The sequence below is a fragment of the Pristiophorus japonicus genome, chromosome 8 (genome assembly GCF_044704955.1).
Source record: "Pristiophorus japonicus isolate sPriJap1 chromosome 8, sPriJap1.hap1, whole genome shotgun sequence".
Classification (NCBI taxonomy): Eukaryota; Metazoa; Chordata; class Chondrichthyes; family Pristiophoridae; genus Pristiophorus; species Pristiophorus japonicus.
In genome coordinates, this window is record NC_091984.1 from 225775000 (window position 1) to 225799739 (window position 24740).

Sequence of the window (24740 nt, forward strand, 5' to 3'; positions counted from 1 at the left end):
TGGAATGAGGAGCTATCATAGTGTCTCTCTCCGCTGCTACAAGCGTGGAAAGTCCAAATCAGCCTGCCATTCAAGGATGGGGATGAAAGACATTTATTGTGGTTAATTTAGTAGGAAGAATAAGAAGGCCACATGCTCCTTAGAAAATAAGGTCGAGAAATTTTGGTTGTTTACGCCTCGTTAGCGCCCCCCTGGGGTGGGACTTGAACCCACAACCTTCTGACTTTCCTTCTGGGGGGGCCGCTAACGACTCCCGCTAAATTCCGCGGGAGTTTAGCGGAGGCGGTAACCCGTAGCCCCCGCTCTGCTGCGCCAGCGATGACAACGTTATCAGCGTGCGCAGCGCCCCGGACCCCAAATTGGGTATTGCCCCCTGAACCCGTGCCGGGCGATGCCAGCGACAGCTTCAGGGGAACGTGTACCGGGCGGCTGGCGGCTTGCGGGGCGCAAATTAAAGGGGAGGTGTGGTCCGTGCAGAAAAAAATTCATCCGCTTGCTTGCTGCACCCCATTGCCGCTTTGAACGCGGTGTCCGTGCCGCCATCGGTCAGCCCGGCACTCTGCTTGGGCGCCGGGTTGTTGGCACGGCAACCCCTGCTCCCCGGTGATCCAGGGAGGTCCGTTTTCCCACTACAGAGTTTGCAGCTTGGGCCCTTCCCTTTAATGGAGGGGAGAGCCCCTCCTACACGGCAGCGCCATGCGGCCCAGTGCGTAGCGCTGCGCCCTGCTCCCGACCCATCCTCTCCGCCAGCGCCCCAGATAGGAAGTAGTGTGCGTTATTTTATGGTCCACTTCCTTTCGGGGGGGAGGTGCGGTAACCTGAAGTTTACGAGCGGAGCGGAATGTCCGCGCCTCGCGCCTAATGTCCCGCCTCCCGGATGTTACCGCGCCCCCCCCCCTAAACAGGATGCAACGGAATTTCTCCCCCTAAGTTTTTAAATGGGATAGCGGAACGGAGGGATCTGGGGGTACAGAAACACAAATCATTAAAAGTAGCAACACAGGTTAATAAGGCCATAAAAATTGCAGACAAAGCAGTGCGGTTGATTTCCAGAGCGATAGAATTGAAAAGCAGAGAAGTTATGTTAATCTTCTATAAGACCTTGGTTAGACCACACTTGGAGTACTGTTCTAGAGTTCTCTGGTCTAGATGTTATAAAAAGAATATTAAGGGCACTGGATATACAGATTGACGAGAATGATACCAGAACTAAGACGTTATATCTATCAGGAGAGATTGAACGGGCTGGGACTTCTTTCTCTAGTAAAGAGGAGACTGAGGAGTGACCTGATGGAGGTCTTCAAGATTATGAGAGGGTTTGATAGGGTAGACCTAGAGAAGATGTTTCACTTGCGAGCGAGACCAGAACTCGGGGCCGTAAATATAAGATAGTCATTGATAAATCCAATAGGGAATTCAGGAGAAACGCAATCAGCAAATCGCATAAAGTAGGAAGTCTGATAAACCAAGAAATGTTGCATTATCCATTCGGGTCATCGCTCACTTTAATGAGTCTCGTTAAAAAAAAGTGCTATGTTTTGCTGGTTGGGTATTAACATGCTCAGAATGCCCCTGTAGCTGTGCTTTCAAATGATCAGAGCCTGCTGTGAGATGTATGCAAATGAGTACGTTGTACTGCAGTTAATGAGCACACCGATGAAATACAATCAACATAGATCAGGGAGTTCAAAATGAATCGTATCTATCTTTTCCCTCGAGGGGGTGGTTTCTCTCCATCCCGTGCCAGAACCGCTAACATTGATTTTCAATATGAGGGCAGTGGAGTAAAGAAACCAAGTGAAATGCTTGCATTTATATACCCTATCGCGGGTTATGGGGAGTGGGCGGGGAAGTGTTGAGGCCAAGATCAGATCAGCCATGATCTTATTGAATGGTGGAGCAGGCTCGAGGGGCTGCATGGCCTACTCCTGCTCCTATGTCTTATGTTCTTATGTTCTTGTATTGCTCCTTAGCATGTCATTGAAAAATATCTATGATTTTAAGCAATGAATTACTTTAGGAGAGCAGCGACTGTGTTAAAAGCCAATATTGTGGTGAGAATGTCCCAGCCTCATTGCAAGTGGCTGGTGTTACAGAGCCAAGAGCCATTTAGTTGTCTCACTTATCTTATTATCAGAGGCTCCTTTTCCCTGCTCGATGTATAAAGAAGATTGATTTCAATGCAGCAGAATCCTTTCCATTGGTTCAATATTTATTGTGCCAAACTCATGACCATATATATCAGTTTAGTCCTTAACCACAGGCCTTTGCAGACTCCTGCTCTTCTTAAAGTTTTTGCTGTTTTTGGGAGCTTGCTGTGCGCATATTGGCTGCTGCGTTTCCTACATTACCACAGCGACTACATTTCAAAAGTACTTCATTGGCTGTAAAGTGCTTTGAGACGTCCGGTGGTCATGAAATGCATGTATTTTCATTTTTCATTTTTAAGAATGGCTTAGAGTCCTGTGACTGTATCACAGACCCCGGGGAGAGAGCAGAGTGGCCCCACTGTGTATCACAGACCCCGGGGAGAGAGCAGAGTGGCCCCACTGTGTATCACAGACCCCGGGGAGAGAGCAGAGTGGCCCCACTGTGTATCACAGACCCCGGGGAGAGAGCAGAGTGGCCCCACTGTGTATCACAGACCCCGAGGGAATCTCCATTCTGTGCCATCCCTATCTGTAATCTCTTTTTATAAACTTAGTGAACACAGCACTACCGGGTAACATCTTCACATCGTGTTGACCAACACATGACGGCTGAAAACTAAGCGGCGATTGCTCCTTAAAGTATAACCGATATCCTGCTCTTAGTCTGTGTGTAAAATCAAGACAAATGTATTCAGGGGGCAATTTTCTGAACACACATTAATGGTAAATTCTTGCCCATGACCTGTGCATATCGGAAAAGCACATCTCCAATGTTGGCTCCACTACAATCAGTCCCTACCATTGGTATGTGCTGACTTGGGGTACACTTGAAAAATGTTCCTGAGTGAAATCTTCTGGAGTAGGAAACACAAATTGATTTGGATAAATTGGTTGGAGGTTCCACCTCGATGGCCTGGCTGATTTAAGACGATGGGTAGCTGAGCCTTGTCGAATGTCAAGCTTTGTTCCTGGTATTTGCTGAACGGTCGGGTCTCGGGTTGGCACCCAACGGTTGACCTCAGCGTGCCTGGAATTTGGAGAGTGGGGGGAGAAATTGAGCAAGAGATCTGCTTCTGACCGTCACCGATTGACAGCCACTGAAAGTGCGGGTATGCTGGGTGATACAATGTCTAGGCTCACACACCAGTAGTGTGCTGAGCATCCATCGCAAGGCTCAACACGTGGAATGGTCTCTTGAGCAAGGGATAAGTGACTGGGTACCTTCAGCAAGGGGTCAGTGCATTCGGCAGGGTGGCACTAGAGGGTGGTGACTCTGGTCAGGTGTGAGTTGAGGCGTTAGACCCTGTGCCCTCATGGTTTGAAAATATGGATGTAAAAAAAAAAGTAGTGCAGGCAGAGGCAACTTGCGATTGTACAGATTGTACAGAGTGGCGGGATTCAGCTTTGGTTAGCTGCCCTTCCTCCATCCCCCATTCTGCTGAGTTTCCAACCTCAAGATGACTTGTTCTGCGGAGTTGCTGTTTATTCCAGTGACCTAATAACAGCAACAACCTGTATTTATATAGCGCCTTTAACGTAGTGAAACGTCCCAAGGTGCTTCGCGGGAGTATTATGTGATAAAAAATTTGACACCAAGCCGCATAAGGAGAAATTAGGGCAGATGCTTGGTCAAAGACATAGGTTTTAACCAGCGTCTTGAAGGAGGAAAGAGAGGTAGAGAGGTGGAGAGGTTTAGGCAAGGAGTTCCAGAGCTTGGGGCCCAGGCAACAGAAGGCACGGCCACCGATGGTTGAGCGATTATAATCAGGGATGCTCAGGAGGGCAGAATTAGAGGAGCGCAGACATCTCGGGGGTGGGGTTGTGGGGCTGAAAGAGATCAGAGATATGGAGGGGCGAAACTATGGAAGAATTTGGAACTAGAATGAGAATTCTAAAATCGAGGCGTTGCTTAACCGGGAGCCAATGTAGGTCAGCGAGCACAGGGGTGATGGGTATTACCCACCAGGCTTCTTTCTTCCGGTACTAAGAGAATTGTTATTAGCGATCCAGGAAAGAAATGGTCTGAGTATTTCAGGCATTTGCAAATGCAAGAGCTAAGAAGCCTGATTTTAATGTTCTGGGCCAAACCTATTGACATTGAAAATCCTATTCCAGAAGATGAGCTTCACCTCTCCACAATCTGAATCTTCTCCACTTGTTTGGAGATGACAATACTCTGTACAATAAAGATTGCAGAGATAGTTATTTACTGTCAAATGGAATAAACAGCTTTCATTGCCAGAAAGAAAAGTTGATCTTAAATACACATAAATATAAATGATTAATGAGCATCAGGCAGAAGCGGATTAATCTAAAATGATATAATCATTATAATTTTTTTTTAATGGGACCAGGGCATATAATTTAAGCTGACACCCCAGTGCGGTAGTGGGGAAGATATTTGTTTTGTCAGGGATTTTTCCTGCCTGTTCTGGTGGCCGAGCTGGACATCAAGGAAGAGTAGAGAGTTCTCCTTTCTCTGTTAAAACCACCCTCCGAGAGAAGAATTCCTCCTCATCCCATTTTTAAATGGGCGACCCCTTATTCTGAAACTATGCCCCCTAGTTCTAAATTCCCCCACGAGGGGAAACATCCTCTCTGCATCTACTTTGTCGAGCCCCCTTAGAATCTTATACGTTTCAATATGATCACCTCTCAGTCTTCTAAATTCCAATGAGTATAGGCCCAACCTGCTCAACCTTTCTTCATTAGAAAACCCCTTCATCTCAGGAATCAACCGAGTGAACCTTCTGTGAACTGCCTCCAATGCAAGTATATCCCTCCTTAAATAAGGAGACCAAAACTGCACGCAGTACTCCAGGTGTGGTCTCACCAGGGCTTTGTGCAGCTGTAGCAAGACTTCCTCCCCTTTATATTCTAGCCCTCTGGTTACAAAAGCTTATATTCCATTAGCCTTTTTGATTTTTTTTTTGTACCTGACTTCGTACTACATTATAGTGAGTTATGTACATGGGCCTCTGAATCCTAGCGTTTCACAATGTAAGTAATATTTGGATCTATCCTTTTTTAGTCCAAAATGGATGACCTCACACATACCAGCATTGAAATCCATCTGCCACAGCTCTGCCCATTCACTTAATCTATCAATATCGCTTTGTAATAGTATTAGTATTAGGCAGTCCCTCCTATCAAGGATGACCCGCTTCTACGCAAAATGGGATGAGTTCACAGGTGTTTCAATCAGGGACCTAATATTCCCGGTTCCGAAACACATCCTGAAGATGCCTGTGGGTGGATTCTTTTAACGTGGGGTGGCCGTTGCATACCAGCCACCACACGGGCTTGACACAGCTAGGTCTTGGTCCGGTGGCAAGGATTAACCAAGACGACTGGAGACCAAGCTTTGTAATATTATGCTTCTGCCTACACTACTTACTACACCACCAATCTTTGTGTCTTCGGCAAACTGTGATATATGGCTCTCTACTGTGTTATTTAAGTCATTAATAAATATAGTGAATAGCTGAGGCCCCAGCACAGATCCTTGTGACACTAGTCACGTCCTTCCAATTCGAGTACATACCCATTATCCCCACTCTCTGTCTTCGACTGTAATATCTCCAAGTTTGCAGATGACACTAAACTGGGTGGCGGTGTGAGCTGTGAGGGGGATGCTAGGAGGCTGCAGCGTGACTTGGACAGGTTAGGTAAGTGGGCAAACGCACGGCAGATGCAGTATAATGTGGGTAAATGTGTGGATAAATTTGGGGGCAAAAAACGCGAAGACAGAATATTATCTGAATGGCGGCAGATTAGGAAAAGGGGAGGTGCAACGAGACCTGGGTGTCATGATTCATCAGTCATTGAAAGTTGGCATGCAGGTACAGCAGGCAGTGAAGAAGGCAAATGGTATGTTGGCCTTCATAGCTAGGGAATTTGAGTATAGGAGCAGGGAGGTCTTACTGCAGTTGTACAGTGCTTTGGTGAGGCCTTACCTGGAATATTGTGTTCAGTTTTGGTCTCCTAATCTGAGGAAGGATATTCTTGCTATTGAGGAAGTGCAGCGAAGGTTCACCAGACTGATTCCCGGGATGGCAGGAGGAGAGACTGGATCAACTGGGCCTTTATACATTGGAGTTTAGAAGGATGAGAGGGGTTCTCATAGAAACATATAAGATTCTGATGGGACGGGACAGGTTAGATGCGGGTAGAATGTTCCCGATGTTGGGGAAGTCCAGAACCAGAGGACACAGTCTTAAGATAAGGGGTAGGCCATTTAGGACTGAGATGAGGAGAAACTTCTTCACTCAGAGAGTTGTTAACCTGTGGAATTCCCTGCCGCAGGGAGTTGTTGATGCCAGCTCATTGGATATATTCAAGAGGGAGTTAGATATGGCCCTTACGGCTAAGGGGATGAAGGGTTATGGAGAGAAAGCAGGAAAGGGATACTGAGAGAATGATCAGCCATGATCTTATTGAATGGTGGTGCAGGCTCGAAGGGCCGAATGGCCTACTCCTGCACCTATTTTCTATGTTTCTATGTTTCTAACCAATCTCCTAACCAGGTCAATAATTTGCCTTCAATGTCATGAGCTTTAACTTTAACTAACAGTCTCTTATGTGAAACCTTATCTGGAAGTCCATATAAACTACATCCATAGACATTTCCCGAGTACTATTTTAGTTACCTTTGCAACAAATTCAATTAGGTTCGTTAGACATGACCTACCCTTTACAAATCCATATTGGCTCTCTCTAATCAGCTCAAATTTCTCACAAGTGCCCAGTCACTCTGTCCCTAATTATAGATTCCAATAACTTCCCCATAATAGATGTTAGTTTCCTGGTTTCCCGGTTATATCCTCCATTGTTCTGACCAGAGGGTACGGTGGCAAGAAATCTTGTTTAGTTCGCCGTTCTTGACACTAAAAATTGTAGTGTACACCTCCCTCCAGCAGGGAGGGAAAAGGTGGAGTCGGGAATGTCTGCGCAGACCTGGGCAGGTTAGAGCATGTCATGACAACAAATGAATTTTTTTTTGCAAGTATGGTTCAGACTGGCATTCTGTTTTTTTTTCTGGGTTGGGGGACTGCACACCATGTGCAGTTGGTCCTCTCGTGTGTGATTTGGATTTGACTCTCGCCCACACCGATGGGGAGGAAAGTAGCTGACTGTGGCATGTGAGTGTAAGACATCCAACCTGTTTTCCACTTCTGCCTTTAGGTCCTCGTTTGACGGGTTTGGAGTGTGTGGAAGGAATGGCGGCAGGATTATATGAAGAACTATTTGCCATTATCATCATGCTCATGAACAGGTAAAAAGTTGGGTAAACTAGCGTCCCGTAAATCATACTGCACTGACTGAGGGGGAACACTTGCTTGTAGACCAAGAACATTAAGTCCGCAATGGCAGGTTCTCCTTTTTGATAAACTGGTTAATATAGCCAGGGGTGGAGGCAGGGGAGATCATCTTGGCATCTTTGATGTGGACAAAGGATTTACTTGCCAACTTTCTGAATGTAAAATAAGTCTGGATTTGTAAATTAATCAGATATTTGAGACATTCCAGAAGACCTCACGACTAACCTTTGGCCTATACTACTTGAACTGTGAAAAGAACCATGGGTAAAATTATAGATTATGTTGCTGCAAACATTGGTTTAATCTGGAGACAGTATTTTGGGCGGTGTAAAAACAAGATGAAATATAAGTGGTTACAGTCCAGCCAGAGATGGTGGGACCACCTTGAGGTGATGAATTGAGAGTACGGCACATTAATAAAGCTTAGCGACTTAATCGTCATTTGTCTTTCTTGTGTATTGGTATGAATCCACTAAATAAGGCTGGTGACAGCACTAGTGGCGGAGGGGGTTAACATTTTGCCTCACAACCCCTTATGCAGTAGGTTCTGCTGAGCTGTATTAAGAGCTCTCGTGGCGGAGGTGCGGCAAATGAGGGTACGGGGCCCAGAAGAGCCGAGGGCCCAGGGGCAGCACGGGCCGGCCCACACTGCGATATGTGTGCGCACTAGATCCGTGCAGCAGAGCAGGTCTCCAGTCGTCCTGCTTTATCCTTGCCTCTGGATAAAGGCCGAGCTCTGTCGAGCCCGTGTGGGTGGCTGGCGTGCAACGGTCACCGCACGTTAAAAAAAATCCACGCACAGGCATCTTCCACCCCTTCAATTGGAGTTTAGGACTGGAATATCGGGTCCTTCATTGAAACACCTGTGAACTCGTGTGGAAGCAAGTCATCCTCGTTCGAGGGACCGCCTATGATGATGTTGATTAAGAACTGCTGAGAGAAGGTGAGAACCACAATCAGATGGAAAGCGATCCTTAGCCACACTTTCTGCACCTCTGAGTGACCAGGCCAAGAGTGCCATTGACCGCTGATTGTGGGGATACACTTTTATAATCTCCTGCTTTACCCGAGAAGATTTTGGATCATTTCTGCTGACCCGACTTGCCCTGCCCGATATGGCAGCTAACTGCACTGCCCCAATGTCCCGTAGGGGACTGGGGAGGTTTGCCCGCAACGTTGAGAATCAGCACAGGTGAAACAGGATCCTCCGGGGAGACTTGGTTCAGATGGGGACTACACAAGACCATAAGAAATGGGAGTAGGAGTAGGCCATTAGAGGCAGTTCAGAGAAAGTTCACGAGGTTGATTCCGGAGATGAGGGGATTGACTTATGAGGAAAGGTTGAGAAGGTCGGGCCTCTACTCATTGGAATCCAGAAGAATGAAAGGCTCGAGGGGCTAGATGGCCTACTCCTGTTCCTAATTCTTGTGTTCTTATGAAACGTATAAGATTATGAGGGGGCTTGACAAGATGGATGCAGAGAGGATGTTTCCACTAATAAGGGAGACTAAAGGGCATGATCTTAGAATAAGGAGCCACCCATTTAAAACTGAGATGAGGAGAAATGTCTTCTCTCAGAGGGTTGTAAACCTGTGGAATTCGCTGCCTCAGAGAGCTGTGGAAGCTGGGACATTGAATAAATTTAAGACCGAGATAAGGGAATAAGGGGTTATGGGGAGCGGGCAGGGAAGTAGACCTGAGTCCATGATCAGATCAGCCATGATCGTATTAAATGGCGGAGCAGGCTTGAGGGGCCGTATGGCCTACTCCTGCTCCTATTTCTTATGTTCTTATGTTCTTATTTGGCCCTTCGAGCCTACTCCGCCATTCAATAAGATCATGGCTGATCTGATCTTGGCCTCAACTCCACATCCCTGCCTGCACCCCATAACTCAGTGGCTCCCTTATCATTCAAAAATCTGTCTATCTCCACCTTAAATATATTCAATGTCTCAGCTTCCACAGCTCTCTGGGGCAGAGAATTCCACAGATTTACAACCCTCTGAGAGAAGAAATTCCTCCTCATCTCTGTTTTAAATGGGCGACCCCTTATTCTGAAACTATGCCCCCTAGTTCTAGATTCCTCCACGAGGGGAAACATCCTCTCTGCATCCACCTTGTAAAGCCCCCTCAGAATCTTACGCATTTTAATAAGATCACCTCGAGAGCAAGGCATGGGACAGATTCTTAAAAGGGGAGAAACTTAACTAAAACAGGTGTAATAAAAACATGGTGGCAATTTTCCAACATCTTTGGCAGGAGAGCAAAGTTCAACTCCTTTGAATATTACATGGACGGATTGCTTGCTGTAATATTGGTGTGAGTGACTGAAAGACGAAGGTGGTGAAACTGCCAATAACCTGACAGAGAAAGAACTGCTGCAATAATGATGATTTACAAGCTTTGGAAATATGATTGAGCATAGTATGAAATGAACTAGTGACAGCTAATGGCAGAATGTCACTCCTACACCAGATCTCCTTGCCGATGTCCTAAAGAAGTTGGCCTCGGACAGAGTGCAACGCTGATTCACCAGAGCTTCAAGGGGTAGATTATAAGGAAAGATTACAGAAACTGGGCTTGTAGTCCCTGGACTATAGAAGGTTAAGGGATGACTTAATTGGGATTTTTAGGATTTTGAAAGGAATTGATAGGGTGGATGAAAGGGGAATGTAGGTAAATCTAGGACCATCTTAAAATCGGAGCCAGGCTATTCAGGAGAGAGGTTCAGAAACACTTCTTCACGCAAGGGGTGGTAGAAGTGTGGAACTCTCTCCCACAAAAAGCAGTAAACGCGAGCTCAATTGTTAACCATAAATCTGAGAGGGATAGATTTTTGCTAGCCAAGGGTATTAAGGGATATGGAGCCAAGGCAGACGGATGGAGTTAAAATACAGATTAGCCATGATCTCATTGAATGGCAGAACAGGCTTAAGGGGCTGAACGGCCTCCTCCTGTTCCTATCTGGACATCGCTGATCCTTGCTATAAAGTCTAATTGGAAATTCAACTCTCCACAGGGCACTTGAACACGTAGAGGGGCAGCTTTCCATACATGAAATGACACTCGTTTCTGCGCTTACGTCCCTCAGGTCAGTTTCTTCCCAGCAGTTGTCCCTGACGTCCATCATGGTGGTGGACACACCCGGCTTTCAGAATCCACGCCACGAAAACAAAGACAGAGCAGCCACTTTTGAGGAGCTGTGTCACAACTACGTGTACGAGAGACTGCAGATGCTTTTCCACGAGCGGACCTTTATGTCTCAGCTGGACAGATACAAGGAGGTGACGGCACTAGAGTTACATGTTTTGTTCATTTGTTCAGGTGAACCTTGTCAGGTCTGTTGGGAGCCTCGGATCTTGGCAAACTGGCTCGATTTCTATGGATTGCCATTGAAGCTTGGACTTTTGCTGTTGTTAACTGCCCGAAATACAGGAAACGTAAGTTGCATGTTGAGAGTTTTCTAGTCGCAGAAAGTTGAGGTGGATAGTAGGATTTTCCGAGAATTTCTGATCCCAAAGGAAGGACTGCGTGCAGGTATCTAAGATCTAAACAATATGAATCCAAAATATGGATGATATGGGCAGGTGAATGGTAAATTGTAGTTAATATTGAGAAGTGCACTCGACTGTTTGAGGTCACACCGAGAGCATTGTTGCTCAGTTGCATCAATGTACTTGGTCTGATTGGTGTAGCAGATGGATTCAGTTGACACCTCTGATGTTGACGTTGCGAATTGATGAACACTATTTCAAGATAAATGATGGGAATAAACTGGCAGCCTACAGGTTTTCATGATCTCATTGAAAGGCGAAACAGACTCGAGGGGCTGAATGGCCACCTCCCGTTCCTGGTGTTCCTATGAAGCCTGGAGAATGCTGTTGGACAGATGCTTGGTGTGGTGGTCTGACATTCCAATATCTGTTATTGTAGTTGGTTACGGAATGAAGAGGGTTACAATTACAGGTTTCAGCTGCTTTAGAATTTACAAATTCACACGTCTATCATGCACTTTGGGACATTTTTCTATATTAAAGGAGTTATATAAATGCACAGTGGTCCTTTCCATCAAAGTGATGAAATGCAAATTTAGGACTGGTGCCAGGAAGGTGGTCTTTGCACAAAGTTGGTCACTATTCGGAATGGACTTTCAGAAGGGTGGTGGAGGCACAAACTAGGGAATTATTTAACAACAGTGGGTAACTAAGTTGTTGTAGGTGGAGGAGCTAACATGCTTAGTCTTGTGAGCTTGTGACCTTTTTTTTATGGATGTGCTTATTTGTACTGCAAAAATGGCCACCGTGCTCCACCCTTTGTCTGTGATTGGTCCCCTTGGAGGATAAGCCACACCCTGAAGTTTCACTGGAATGTGTAACTGGAACCGCCCATCCCAAGGTCTCACTGACTTTACAAATTGTAACTCAATCCACTTTGCCTTCCTGAAGCGACAGAGGACAGAGCTCCCCAGAAGACAGGAAGGGCCAGCCAAAGTGCCTTACCCCAGTCCAAGTGCATGCCTCCCCTAGCCGAAGAGCTTTACCCCAGTCCAAGTGTATGCCTCCCCCAGCCAAAATGCCTTACCCCAGTCCAAGCACATCCCCAAGTGAATAGTGACAGTGTCGTGACTTCTGGATATCATCCACTCCAACGATGTCCCTTGTAGGGGGTTGGAAGAATGTGATCCGTCTTCCCTTAGATCCCTCTCTCCCCTCCAAATCTCCTCACCCGCCACCCCTGTCTCTCCTCCCCCCCACCTCTGTCTCTACTCCCCCCACACCCGTTTCTCTCTTGCCTCCACCTTTGTCTCTCCTCCCCCCTCCCAACCCTGTCTCTCACCCCCCCTCGCCCGCGTCTCTCTCCCCCCCCACCCGCGTCTCCCTCCCCCCCCACCCGCGTCTCTCTTCCCCCCCCCACCCGCATCTCTCTTCCCCCCCACCCGCGTCTCTCTTCCTCCTCCCACCGGGTCTCTCTCTCCCCCCCACCCGCGTCTCTCTTCCTCCTCCCACCGGGTCTCTCTCTCCCCCCCACCCGCGTCTCTCTCCCTCCCCCCACCCGGGTCTCTCTCCCTCCCCCCACCCGCGTCTCTCTCCCCCCACACCCGCGTCGCTCCCCCCCCCACCCGCATCTCTCTCCCTCCCCCCACCGGCGTCTCTCCCCCCCAACCCGCGTCGCTCTCCCCCCACACCCGCGTCTCTCTCCCTCCCCCCACCCGCGTCTCTCTCCCTCCCCCCACCCGCGTCTCTCTCCCTTCCCCCACCCGGGTCTCTCTCCCTCCCCCCACATGCGTCTCTCTCTCCCCCCACACCCGCGTCTCTCTCCCTCCCCCCACCCGCGTCTCTCTCCCCCCCCCCCACCCGCGTCTCTCTCCCCCCCCCAACCCGCGTCTCTCTCCCTTCCCCCACCCGCGTCTCTCTCCCTTCCCCCACCCGGGTCTCTCTCCCTTCCCCCCCCACCCGCGTCTCTCTCCCCCCCCCCACCCGCGTCTCTTCCCCCCCCCCCAACCCGCGTCTCTCTACCTACCCCCACCCGCGTCTCTCTCCCCCCCCCAACCCGCGTCTCTCTCCCTTCCCCCACCCGGGTCTCTCTTCCTCCCCCCCCACCCGGGTCTCTCTCGCTCCCCCCACCCGCGTCTCTCTCCCTTCCCCCACCCGCGTCTCTCTCCCTTCCCCCACCCGCGTCTCTCCCCCCCCAACCCGCGTCTCTCCCTTCACCCACCCGTGTCTCTCCCCCCCCCCCACCCGCGTCTCTCTCCCTCACCCCACCCGGGTCTCTCTCCCTTCCCCCACCCGCGTTTCTCTCCCCCCCCCCCCACACCCGCGTCTCTCTCCCTCACCCCACCCGGGTCTCTCTCCCTTCCCCCACCCGCGTCTCTCTCCCTCCCCCCACACCCGGGTCTCTCTCCCTCCCCCCACCCGCGTCTCTCTCCCCCTCCCCACACCCGCGTCTCTCTCCCCCCGACACGCGCGTCTCTCTCCACCCCCCACACCAGGGTCTCTCTCCCTCCCCCCACCCGTGTCTCTCTCCCTCCCCCCACACGCGTCTCTCTCCCTTCCCCCACCCGCGTCTCTCTCCCTTCCCCCACCCGCGTCTCTATCCCTCCCCCCACCGGCGTCTCTCTCGCTTCCCCCATCCGCTTCACTCTCCCCCCCCCACCCACGTCTCTCTCCCCCCCACCTGCGTCTCTCTCCCCCCCTCACGCGTCTCTCTCCCTCCCCACCCGCGTCTCTCTCTCCCCCCCACCCGCGTCTCTCTCCCCCCCCTCACGCGTCTCTCTCCCTCCCCACCCGCGTCTCTCTCTCCCCCCCACCCGCGTCTCTCTCCCCCCCCACCCGCGTCTCTCTCCCCCCCCTCACGCGTCTCTCTCCCTCCCCACCCGCGTCTCTCTCCCCCCCCCACCCGCGTCTCTCTCCCCCCCCACCCACGTCTCTCCCCCCACCCCCCAGTCTCTCCCGCTTTCTCTCTCTCCCCCAGTCTCTCTCTATCTCTCCCTCTCTTCCACTCCCCTCTCGGCCCCCCAGCTGCCGCACTCAGCCCCCCGAGATGGGTCAGGGTTAGAGCAGGCGAAGAGAGTTGGTGGGTAGGTAGGGCGGGGGGGGAAGGAGAGTTTGGGGCCGAGGCCTGAGCGGGCGAAGAGAGTCTGACCCTCAGCTCCTGCTTCTCGGCAGCACGTGGAGGGAATGATTAAGGGACGTGACGGGATGGGGGGCGGGGGGGGGGGGAGGGGGGCGGTGGTGGGGTTGGAGCTTGACAGACGCATATCTGTCAAATAAAATGCAGTACAAATAGTTACACAGTTTTTAAAATTTGTTCCGGGATGTGGGCGTCGCTGGCAAGGCCGGCATTTATTGCCCATCTCTAATGGCCCTTGAGAAGGTGGTGGTGAGCCGCCTTCTTGAACCACTGCAGACCGTGTGGTGGAGGTACTCCCACAGTGCTGTTAGGGAGGGAGTTCCAGGATTTTGATCCAGCAACAATGAAGGAACGGTCGATGTATTTCCAAGTCAGGGGAACTTGGAGGTGGTGACCTACAACCGTTTCACAATTGGGCAGGTGAATGGTAAATTGAAGTTAATATTGAGAAGTGCACTTTATCTGTTGATGCCACACGTACGGCATTGTTGATCAGTTGGATCAATGTACTCACAGTCTGATTGGTGCAGCAGATGGATTGAGTTGGCACCTCTGACATTGACATTGTGAATTGATGGCAAAGGTGATATGGGTGGAGAGGCTTGACAGATAGGGAGTGGTGGCAGAGGTGGGGGGGTGGAGGGGAGGGGAGGGGAGAGATCATAAAGCAACTTCTGAGGGGCATAAAATTACTGAGGTAATGAAGGGTAAGCAACAGAATAGGATCTTGGGAATGGCTATATAAATGCAAGTTGTTGTTGATAGAGCCGAAATCAGGGCCAAGGCGACTGGGAAAGTGTCTGCTTATTGAGGCAAAAATTGATGAATGCATGGTAAGAAGTAATGGCTAGCTATATTGGTAAATTATGTACAAGGCTTTTCAGAAATCTTGAATATTGTATGTATTTATTATGCTATTTAAAAAAAAAAGTTAGTATCAGTAATGGTGACCAGTTGTAAAAACCCATCTGGTTCACTAATGTCCTTTAGGGAAGGAAATCTGCCGTCCTTACCCGGTCTGGCCTATATGTGACTCCAGACCCACAGCTATGTGGTTGACTCTTAACTGCCCTCTGAAAATGGCCCAGGAAGCCACTCAGTTGTGTAAGGCTCTCCACCACTTCCTCGTAGGCCAATTCGGGATGTGCAATTGATGCTGGCCTTGGCAGCGACGCCCACATCCCAATGAATGAATTTTTAAAATGGTAACTGTGGTGTATGAAATGATACAATGAACTCCATACTGTGAGCCAGTGGCCAGGCGTAAGCTGGTCCATCTTTAATGGCTTCCAGAAGTGAGGATACAAAGGTGAAGATCAGGTTATATACCGGGCCCAGCACGAGTATATCTGTGACCCTAGGACCTCCGACGGTAGTGCCCCTGGTGGTGGGCAGACCTTATGTACACACATTACAGTAACAATATGGCTGTTGGTAGCTTCCCCAATGTGTCTATATATTTAAGTGCATGGCTTGGTTATTTGAACCACTCAAAAGTCTCATTTGTTTTGTCCTATGGTTTTTAAAATTTGATGTGCCACTTTTAATTATACACAATAATGGGTACAGCTATGGAAAATAATCTGTCTGGTTTAGAACATTTTATGATTTAAGATATTTGTAAAACTGCAAACAGGATGGATTCATGGTTTTAATGTTACTCAACAGGAAAAAGTTCAGGTGGCATTTGACGTGAGCGAAACCTCCCCAGCGTCTACGGTGTCCGTCATTGATCAAACTTCAAATCAGGTAAAGAACGTAGAGAGTTTGCAGTGGGATCTGGAAACGTTAATCCAGAATGTATGTGATTTCTGGTACTGATGCGATTAGAGACACCTAGAGGGCAGGACAGGCTGATCCATCTCTGTGACTGGAATCAATACAATAGCTGTGAGGTGCCAAGCCATTATGGATAACTTCACGCCCGCCAATTCTGCCTATATTTTTTACCTTCAATTTGATTAGAGCCAGTCTAATTGCGGCACTATAACACCTTACAACTGTCCTCACCTTAAAAAAAGATGCCTCCGAGCATTTAAGAAAGGCCAGCACACAGGAAAACAAGCAGACGAATACTGAGTGGGATGGTGGAGAGATCACTGATAAAGGGAAGATGAGCAAGAAAGAAAGAAAGACTTGCATTTCTATAGCGCCTTTCACAACCACTGGAGGTCCCCAAAAACTTTATAGCCAATGAAGTACTTTTGGCGTGTAGTCACTGTTGTAATATGGGAAACGCAGCAGCCAATTTGCGCACAGCAAGCTCCCACAAACAGCAATGCGATAATCAGCAGGTCATGTGTTTTAGTGATGTTGATTGAGGGATAAATATTGGCCAGGAGTACCTGGGATAATTCCCCTGCTCTTCTTCGAAATAGTGCCATGTTATCTTTTACGTCCACCTGAGAGAGCAGACGGGGCCTCGGTTTGACGTCACATCCGAAAGACGGCACCTCCGACAGTGCAGCACTCCCTCAGCACCGCACTGGGAGTGTCAGCCTAGACTGATGTGCTCAAGTCTCTGGAGTGGGACTTGAACCCACAACCTTCTGACTCGGGAGGAATTTGGGGGAGATTCCTGAGGAGGAATTTTAGGAAATTCTTGACGGCAGGGAGGGAGGTGGCAAGGCCTAGTGGCTGGGGGAAGAAATTACAGAGGGCAGGAGCATAGCGCCAGAATGATTAGCTTCTGAGAGTGGAGCTGGGACCAAGCAAATGATCTGGATCAAAGGAATAAAGGGAATTACAGAATTAGAGCTGAGGCAGATTGCTGGGACAGGCTGAATAACCATGGAGTTATTTACAGAAGAATAGCATTTAAAGCAATAACATTTCAACGAAACAGGAAAATTATGACTCCTGCTTGTGGATTAAAGTATGATGATGACTTGTGCCTGCTTTTGAATGTTTTTTTGTGGAGTAATCTAAAAGGAGACAACCATCAGCGAATGAAGTTGGTTGTCACGGTGATATTTAGTGTCTTTGGTGGGGAGAATTCACGCTCCGTTCCTTGTGATGTCGTGACTGTTGTGTATAGAAGAACTCCACGAGGCTGAGTACTGTGAGATAAACTTAGTGTGACCTTAGTCTTCTTTATTACAACTCCAGAGTGCCTTAACAACATGGCAGCCAACCTTTTATACTGGCCCTGCACATGTGTACAGGTGACCATTAGGACTCCAACAGTTGTGCCCTCTAGTGGCAAGTATTACATAGTTACATACATAACAGTGACGTCACCAAATAAATGCAGTCAGCGATAACCTGCTCCTGACATCATAAAATTTAGTTTATGGGCACTTTTTTTTTTAAAGGCAGCTACGTCAACTGTGAAGGAATGCCTCTGTGGGAAAATGGATGTTTCCTACATTCTCACTTCCCGATTTTTCTTTTTTTTTTGCAAATTGACTGAATTCTCAACGCCCCTTTTTGCAAACAGTGTGTCTGTGCACTCTCCCATTGCTGCTTCTTATGCTGTGTTCGCCATGTTCTTATTTTGAATTTTTAAGGTTAAAGAAAATACGACCTTGGATGTGAAACAAATCAAGCACACGTTTAAGGTCGGATAAGGTTAAAATCATCATAGGCAGTCCCTCGAAATCGAGGAAGACTTGCTTCCACTAAAAGTGAGTTCTCAGGTGACTGAACAGTCCAATACGGGAATTACAGTCTCTGTCACAGGTGGGACAGATAGTGGTTGAAGGAAAGGGGTGGGTGGGGAGTCTGGTTTGCCGCTCGCTCCTTCTACTGCCTGCACTTGTTTTCTGCATGCTCTCGGCGACGAGACTCGAGGTGCTCAGCGCCCTCCCGAATACTCTTCCTCCACTTAGGGCAGTCTCTGGCCAGGGGCAGGTGTCCCAGGTTTAAAATAATGTAGCAGGCAGTAGATTCTCCGAGCAAACCAATCCCACCTTGCAGACTGTTGTGGAAAAATATTTCCGAGACTGTATAATATATAAAGAGAGGTTTATTAAATTGGAGAAGTGTTAGAGACCCCTATCTCTGAACCGCGACTCAAATTGGTATCTTCAGTGAGGTTCTTTTATCTTACAAATTACGTCACTTTACATCACATGCTTTAGCACTACAAAGCTTTTACTATCGAAGGCTAAGCTTTTGATATAAACCATCCTGCATTGTGACACGGCAGTATAAACAAGTGCAGGCTTTTGGCACCGGTATAAACAAACATATCCAGCACTTAACTCTCCAGTGTTCATTATCTCACTTTCCTATCTCCATAACTCAAGGCCAGCATACCTTGAAGTCTAACTGTTTCTTTTATATAAAGCATAATGCATCAGTATTGTCCCTTAATTCATTAAATTCATTAAAGGGGAAAATAAAACAAATGTTTGGTTCCGTATTCTAGTCCAGTATATGTCCAAAAATCCGCTCCAACAATATTCCCCCTTTTGGTCCTGGATGATGTTCACGAAATCCAGATGACCACAATGATAGTAGCATGGTGTCATGTATTCATCCTTTGGTGTCTTCAGGTATTTCCATCAGGTGTGCTTCTTCTTTGGCGATTACACTGGCTACTGGCATCAGTCGAACCATCATAACTTTACAGCAGATATTAAAACACCCGATAATCAGACAGCAAGTCATTATTATTACAACCAGAATAATTACTCCATGCATAAGATAGGACCCCCAGGATCCCCCTAACAGCCAGTCAAACCAGCCAGATCCTCCTGCTGTCGTGGATAACTTCTTTACCTCTCTTCTTATGTGATCAGCGATGTTGGTTATGTTTTCTGAATTATCGGGAATGTAAGTGCAGCATTCAGCTCCAATTAAGGCACATGTGCCCCCACTTTGTGTGAGTCTATAATCTAGGGCCATTCGGTTCTGGAGTACCATTGTGCGTATGGCTACCATTTCAGCCGTTAGGCCCTCCATTGCTTCAGCAGTGTCGTTAACTATCTGTTCCAGTACCCTCTCTAAGTTACGTAATTCATCCATGGTGCGTCCTATCCCGAATGGGAGCATCATGACCCCAAATAGCCTCTCTACCGGGGTAAGATCTCATCTTAGTCGACCTGGTGTCTGTACTTCTGCTAAAGTATGTACCCGTCTGACAAAAGGGGACCACATATCCCAAATAACAGGACCCCTCCAGTTCTGAGGCAACCAGGGCTAGGCCTTATGCCCGCACACAAAATAAGTGCCATTGTATGCTGTTAGATTCGATCCCAATCTCTCTCTCAGCCCCCGTCGCCACCTAATCTTAGGGTCCCAGTCCTGGCTACTTGTCTGGTTCTTCAAACCCTCTATTTCAAAGAACCACTGGTTTGTTGTTTCACTGGCTATTATGTTCCACCTGGCGAGATTAAAGTATCCTGCTACAAAACCTGTTTCCTCACCAGTCAGGTTTCTAGTGAAACAAATGTCAGCGGTGGGCCTTCCAACTCCTGAGGTGTTGGTCAAAACCAGGAACAGGGGTCGTACCGACCTATTGTATTCCGGCTGGTACCATCCGTCAAATGCATCCAAAAGGTAACCCCCCCCGATCTCCACGTTTCTTTATCCCCACTCTGGTTCCAAGTATCATTTACTTCCCCTGTACCGTTTTGTCGCATTACCCACTCTGCTACTTCCGAGATGTTAAGGGAGATTGACCTCAAAGGGATGCCTCCTTTGCTATGTATGGGGATGTGCGAACATACCCAGCAACTAGAAAAGTTCTCATTTTGCACATAAACATAAGACATGTACAAAAAGATATTTACATGTAACTCTCGTTTCGGTCTAGCTAGCAGGCCGGACCTAACACGAACTATGATAATCGCACCGATCGCAATATATAATTTCATCATCTTATTACTCTATATTTAACAAATAGTCAAAGGCAAAATGGCCATATGGCTTGCTTGAAGAATCTCTCGCTGTCAATCTGTAAATAGACAAACAACAACAACTAATACGTGTGCTAAACGGCTGGTTCAAAAACCTTAAGCTGGGTCCAATGCTTCCATTGTCCGTTCCCTTTAACATCGATGCAGGCACAAGTGTCCCCGCTGATTATAACCTCATATGGTCCTATCCATTTTGGGGCAAACCCCGGTTTTCCCGGGAGGACCCTTACCATAACGCGACTTCCCGCCAACGGGACTTCAGGGAGCTTTGTAAGCTCTGCTTCCGCGTCTCTTTCTTTCTGATTGTCCCTAACTAATTTACGCATCCCTTTTAATTGAGTACTTAGTTCCAAAACATACCGTTTTATTTTGTCTTTTAATGGGCCTACATCGGCCCCCCCTGTTATGATGTTCTCTGGTAATTGCATCGCCCTTCCTGTCATTAGTTCATAAGGAGTTAATCCAGTTGTCCGGTTTGTCGTGGCTCTTAACTTCATCAATATAATGGGTAATACTTCTGTCCACATTTTTCCTGATGTTTGCATGGCCTTTGCCAGGGCGTTCTTTAGGGTACGGTTCATGCGCTCTACCATCCCAGAACTCTGCGGGTGGTAGGGGATGTGGAATTTTTGTTTTATGCCCATCAGCTGACATATTTTAATGGGCCTGCCTGGATTATATTGTGCGCACGTAACGCATCGATGGCAATATTTGGCGATATCTCTCCCCATCCCTTTCCACCACCAATCTCTCCCAAGACTCCCGGTCATGGCCTCTCACCCTGAATGAGACAGGCCATGATGCAACTCCAATAAGGTATTCTGTAAGCATTCAGGCGCCATTACCTTGTCGTTTCGTCTCCCAACGTTATCCTTCCCTTGCGTTGCGCCCTGCTTTGTCCACATACCTATTTCCTCCTCAGAAGTGTCCTGGTGTAGTTTCTCAATACTTATCTGTTTGTCTCGGGCCCCAGCGGCACTGACTTAATTTTAATAATTTAAAATCATTATCAATGGAGAGTGTTTTTTACCTCTTCAAATTCTTTTTTTCCCCCAATTAAACCAATATCTTTTCACAGCTGATATCAACTGGTATTTAGTAAGTTATGTCTTTATCCATCGCAAACACCCCTTCTCCCCCATGGTGTACTACCCCAAATGCATATCTACTGTCCGTATAGATATTAACAATCTTATTTTCCGATAATTCCAGTGCCCGGGTGAGGGCTACCAGTTCTGCCACTTGAGCTGACGACCCCCCATTAATTCGCCCTGATTCCACTGTCTCTAGATCCTGGTTAACTACGGCACATCCGATACGAGGTCGTCCCTCTACGTATTTTCGTGAGCCGTCCACAAACAAGGTTTGTTCTGCGGTTTGAAGGGGGGCGTCTTTTATTCTATCCTCTTCCATATCCTCACATACCTCTTCGCAAAAGTGGGGTTCCCCTTCACCCATCATACCTTCTGCGGGGTTGTTTCCTACATCCCTAATTATGGTTACCGCTTTGTTGGGTGTTAAGAGGACTGCTTCCCACTTTGCCCGTCTCATATTAGATACGGTTCTCAGTTTTCCTGTGTTTAACATTTCTACCAATGTATGTTTAGTGTGGTGAATGATGTTTCCAGTCATCACCACAGGCTCGCTTAATTTTTACCGCCCAAGCTGCGCAATCTAGCGCTGCTATACATCCGGATAACCCAGTCACCACCGAGCTTTCGGTGGTAGAGTAATAGGCTATAGGTCTCCTTTTATCCCCGTGATCTTGGGTGAACACGGCCATATAGAACCCACCTTCATTGTTACAGTGGATGTGGAAATCCTTATCCATGTCAGGCAGTCCCAATCCAGGTGCGGAGACTAGTTCTGACTTGAGTTTACTATACGCCTATTCTTGTTCAGGGCCCTACTCTATAAGGTCTAGGGCCGGTTTCCCCTTGCCGCAATCAATCAGGGCCTTAAATTCCCTCATTACATCATTCCCCAATATTGTTCCCTCACGATTCTTGCATACGTAAAATCTCATAAGTTATCAATTTCCACCAATTGGGTGGTGCTCAGGTAGGCCAGTGTGGGCCGTCCATCTATTCCATTTATCAGAGCCTTCTTGTCGGTGACGGGAAGGGACATATTGGTAATGGATATTGAGGCTCCCGTGTCCACTCGCATCTCACACTGTCGGCCCCCTACTAGTGCAGACACATATATCCTTCCCTCCTTTTTACTTTGTACAGGGGCCGCCGGACATCACTGGGTGGCTTTGTACGCCTGCCACTGCTGGTATTCCTGTTCTGACAGGGTCCTTGCCTTATTAGGATAGCCATTTTTACCATAGCATGTCGCTTCCAGGTGCCCTTTCTTACCACAATACGTACATTGCTTTTCACTGCCTTTCACTTTGCATTCCCTGGCAAAATGGCTCAGTTTTCCACAATTATGGCAAGTCCCCCTTTTCTGCCCTCCTCCTGTTCCCGTGGCAGAGACCTTTTCCTGCTTTATCTTTTTCTTTTCTAAACTGCTAAAGCTTACTGTTTTAGCCTTTTTCAAAAGTCCCTTTTACACCTTCACAGATAGCTCACCACTCGCCCAGGAGTTTGACCTGATCCCTGAAGGTATTTCTAAATTTAAAACTCTTTTTTTTTACTGAGCTAGAAGCTTTCGTGTCAAGGTTTTACACAAAGGAAAATGGGAGCGTTTTAAAAGGCATTCTTTATCTCATTCCTAGACTAAATTTATGTCTTTCAACCCAATTGCATGTTTTCTTTCGACAAGTAAGTGAGTGTGTCAAATTCTTTTTTTTTACTACCGGGACCATGTATTTTTATCTTTTACTCAACTTATCCTTTGTGCATTTCCTAGCTCCGTAACTTATCATCCGAATATATCCACACCTTCGTTTCTAACTTAAAATGTAATACCATAAGGTTCACAGTTTATTAAACTTCCCACATACAGGACAACACTACGAAGGGTTAAAAAAAAACATTTCACTCTGTTTGGAAAGAGTGGGTGGAGCTAAAACAGACAGGCAACTCCACACCTTCCCAAGCAGGCTTTCATTCATTCCACAGTCAAAATCACTCGAGTACTCTCTTCATTCAAAATAGACACTCACATAATTCTCTCTTCATTCAACAAAGCTTATGTCTGGATCCATATGTCACTTAAGATAGTCACTATCAGCTTTTTTATGCATTATGTAATTACGCAAGTTACAATTAATGATAGGAATTAATTAATGACCCGGGCAGCCTGCGTTTTACATTCCCTTCCTTACCTTCCATGTTCGCCAGTCTCTGACGTTTCCCTTTGTTTCTGTAATACTCACGGCCACGACTACTCTGTGGAGACCCTTTGTCTTCGCAACAAAGCTAGCATGTTTCCTTACCACCGGAGTTTTCGGCTCTAGGTCGGATCGATCAGTTCCCTTCCGCACCGACCTTATTTACTAAAGGGACAACTCAAACTGGTTAGTCAGCCTCTTCCCGCTATCTGTTTACTCGTATCTTATACACTATCCCGTCGTGCCCGTACACCTCTCTTTTCAGTCTCTAACACCAGATTCCAGATACTGTCTTAAGTGATCACGTCTGATCAGACAGTATCCTGTTCCCGTGACGCCATTTTGTTGTGAAAAAATATTTCCGAGACTGTATAATATATAAAGAGAGGTTTATTAAATCAGAGCCAGAGCTTTGGGAGAAGTGTTAGAGACCCTTGTCTCTGAACCACGACTCAAATTGGTATCTTCAGTGAGGTTCTTTTATCTTACAAATTACGTCACTTTACAACACATGCTTTAGCACTACAAAGCTTTTACTATCGAAGGCTAAGCTTTTGATATAAACCATCCTGCATTGTGACAGGGCAGTATAAACAAGTGCAGGCTTTTGGCACCGGTATAAACAAACATACCCTGCACTTAACTCTCCAGTGTTCATTATCTCACTTTCCTATCTCCATAACTCAAGGCCAGCATACCTTGAAGTCTAACTGTTTCTTTTATATAAAGCATAATGCATCAGTATTGTCCCTTACAAAATTCATTAAAGGTGAAAATAAAACAAATGTTTGGTCCCGTATACTAGTCCAGTATATGTCCAAAAATCTGTTCCAACACAGACGAAAAGCAAAATGCTGCAGAAACCGGAACTAAAAACCGAACACGCTGGAATTGCTCAGCAAGTCAATCAGCATCTGCGTCGAGAGACACAAAACGTTAGCGCTTCAAGTCCCTGACCTTAGTCAGGAGATTGTGACTGTGACTGAGATGACAAAATAGCATAATAAATAGATAAGTAAACAGTAGCAAAGGAAAACAGCAGATTGACAATAATGTCCAGAACCTCGCTTTCCTTCCACAGAATATAGAAAACAATATTCAAGCACTCCTAGCAAAACTAGACCTGAAACAAGGTGGGAGTTCGCTGCTAACCCTCCGCAGAGTGAGGCAGCCCCACTCCAGCGACTTGAGCACATAATCTAGGCTGACACCCCAGTGCTGCACTGTCGGAGCTACCATCTTTCAGGATCAGAAGTTAAACCGAGGCCCCGTCTGCCCTCTCAAGTGGACCTAACCGATCCCATGACTCTATTTTAAACAGGAGTAGGGGTGTGCTCCCTGGTGTCCTGGCCAATATTTATCCCTGAATCAACACCACTCAAAACAGATTATCTGGTCATTATCACATTGCTGTTTGTGGGAGCTTGCTGTGTGCAAATTGGCTGCTGTGTTTCCTACATTACAACAGTGACTGCACTCCAAAAGTACTTCA

The 24740-nt window shown here is 47.4% G+C and overlaps 1 protein-coding gene across 7 annotated transcripts in view; it reads left to right on the plus strand.

The window, feature by feature from the left end:
- Window positions 1–24740, plus strand: part of LOC139269044 (unconventional myosin-XVIIIb-like) — a 452517-nt gene that overhangs the window by 153259 nt on the left and 274518 nt on the right. For all 7 annotated transcript variants that reach the window (XM_070888021.1, XM_070888023.1, XM_070888024.1 and 4 more), the window contains 3 exons: window positions 7335–7425; window positions 10563–10755; window positions 15770–15850. In XM_070888021.1, coding sequence (XP_070744122.1) covers window positions 7335–7425; window positions 10563–10755; window positions 15770–15850 — 365 coding nt within the window. The remainder of the gene's footprint in view (window positions 1–7334; window positions 7426–10562; window positions 10756–15769; window positions 15851–24740) is intronic.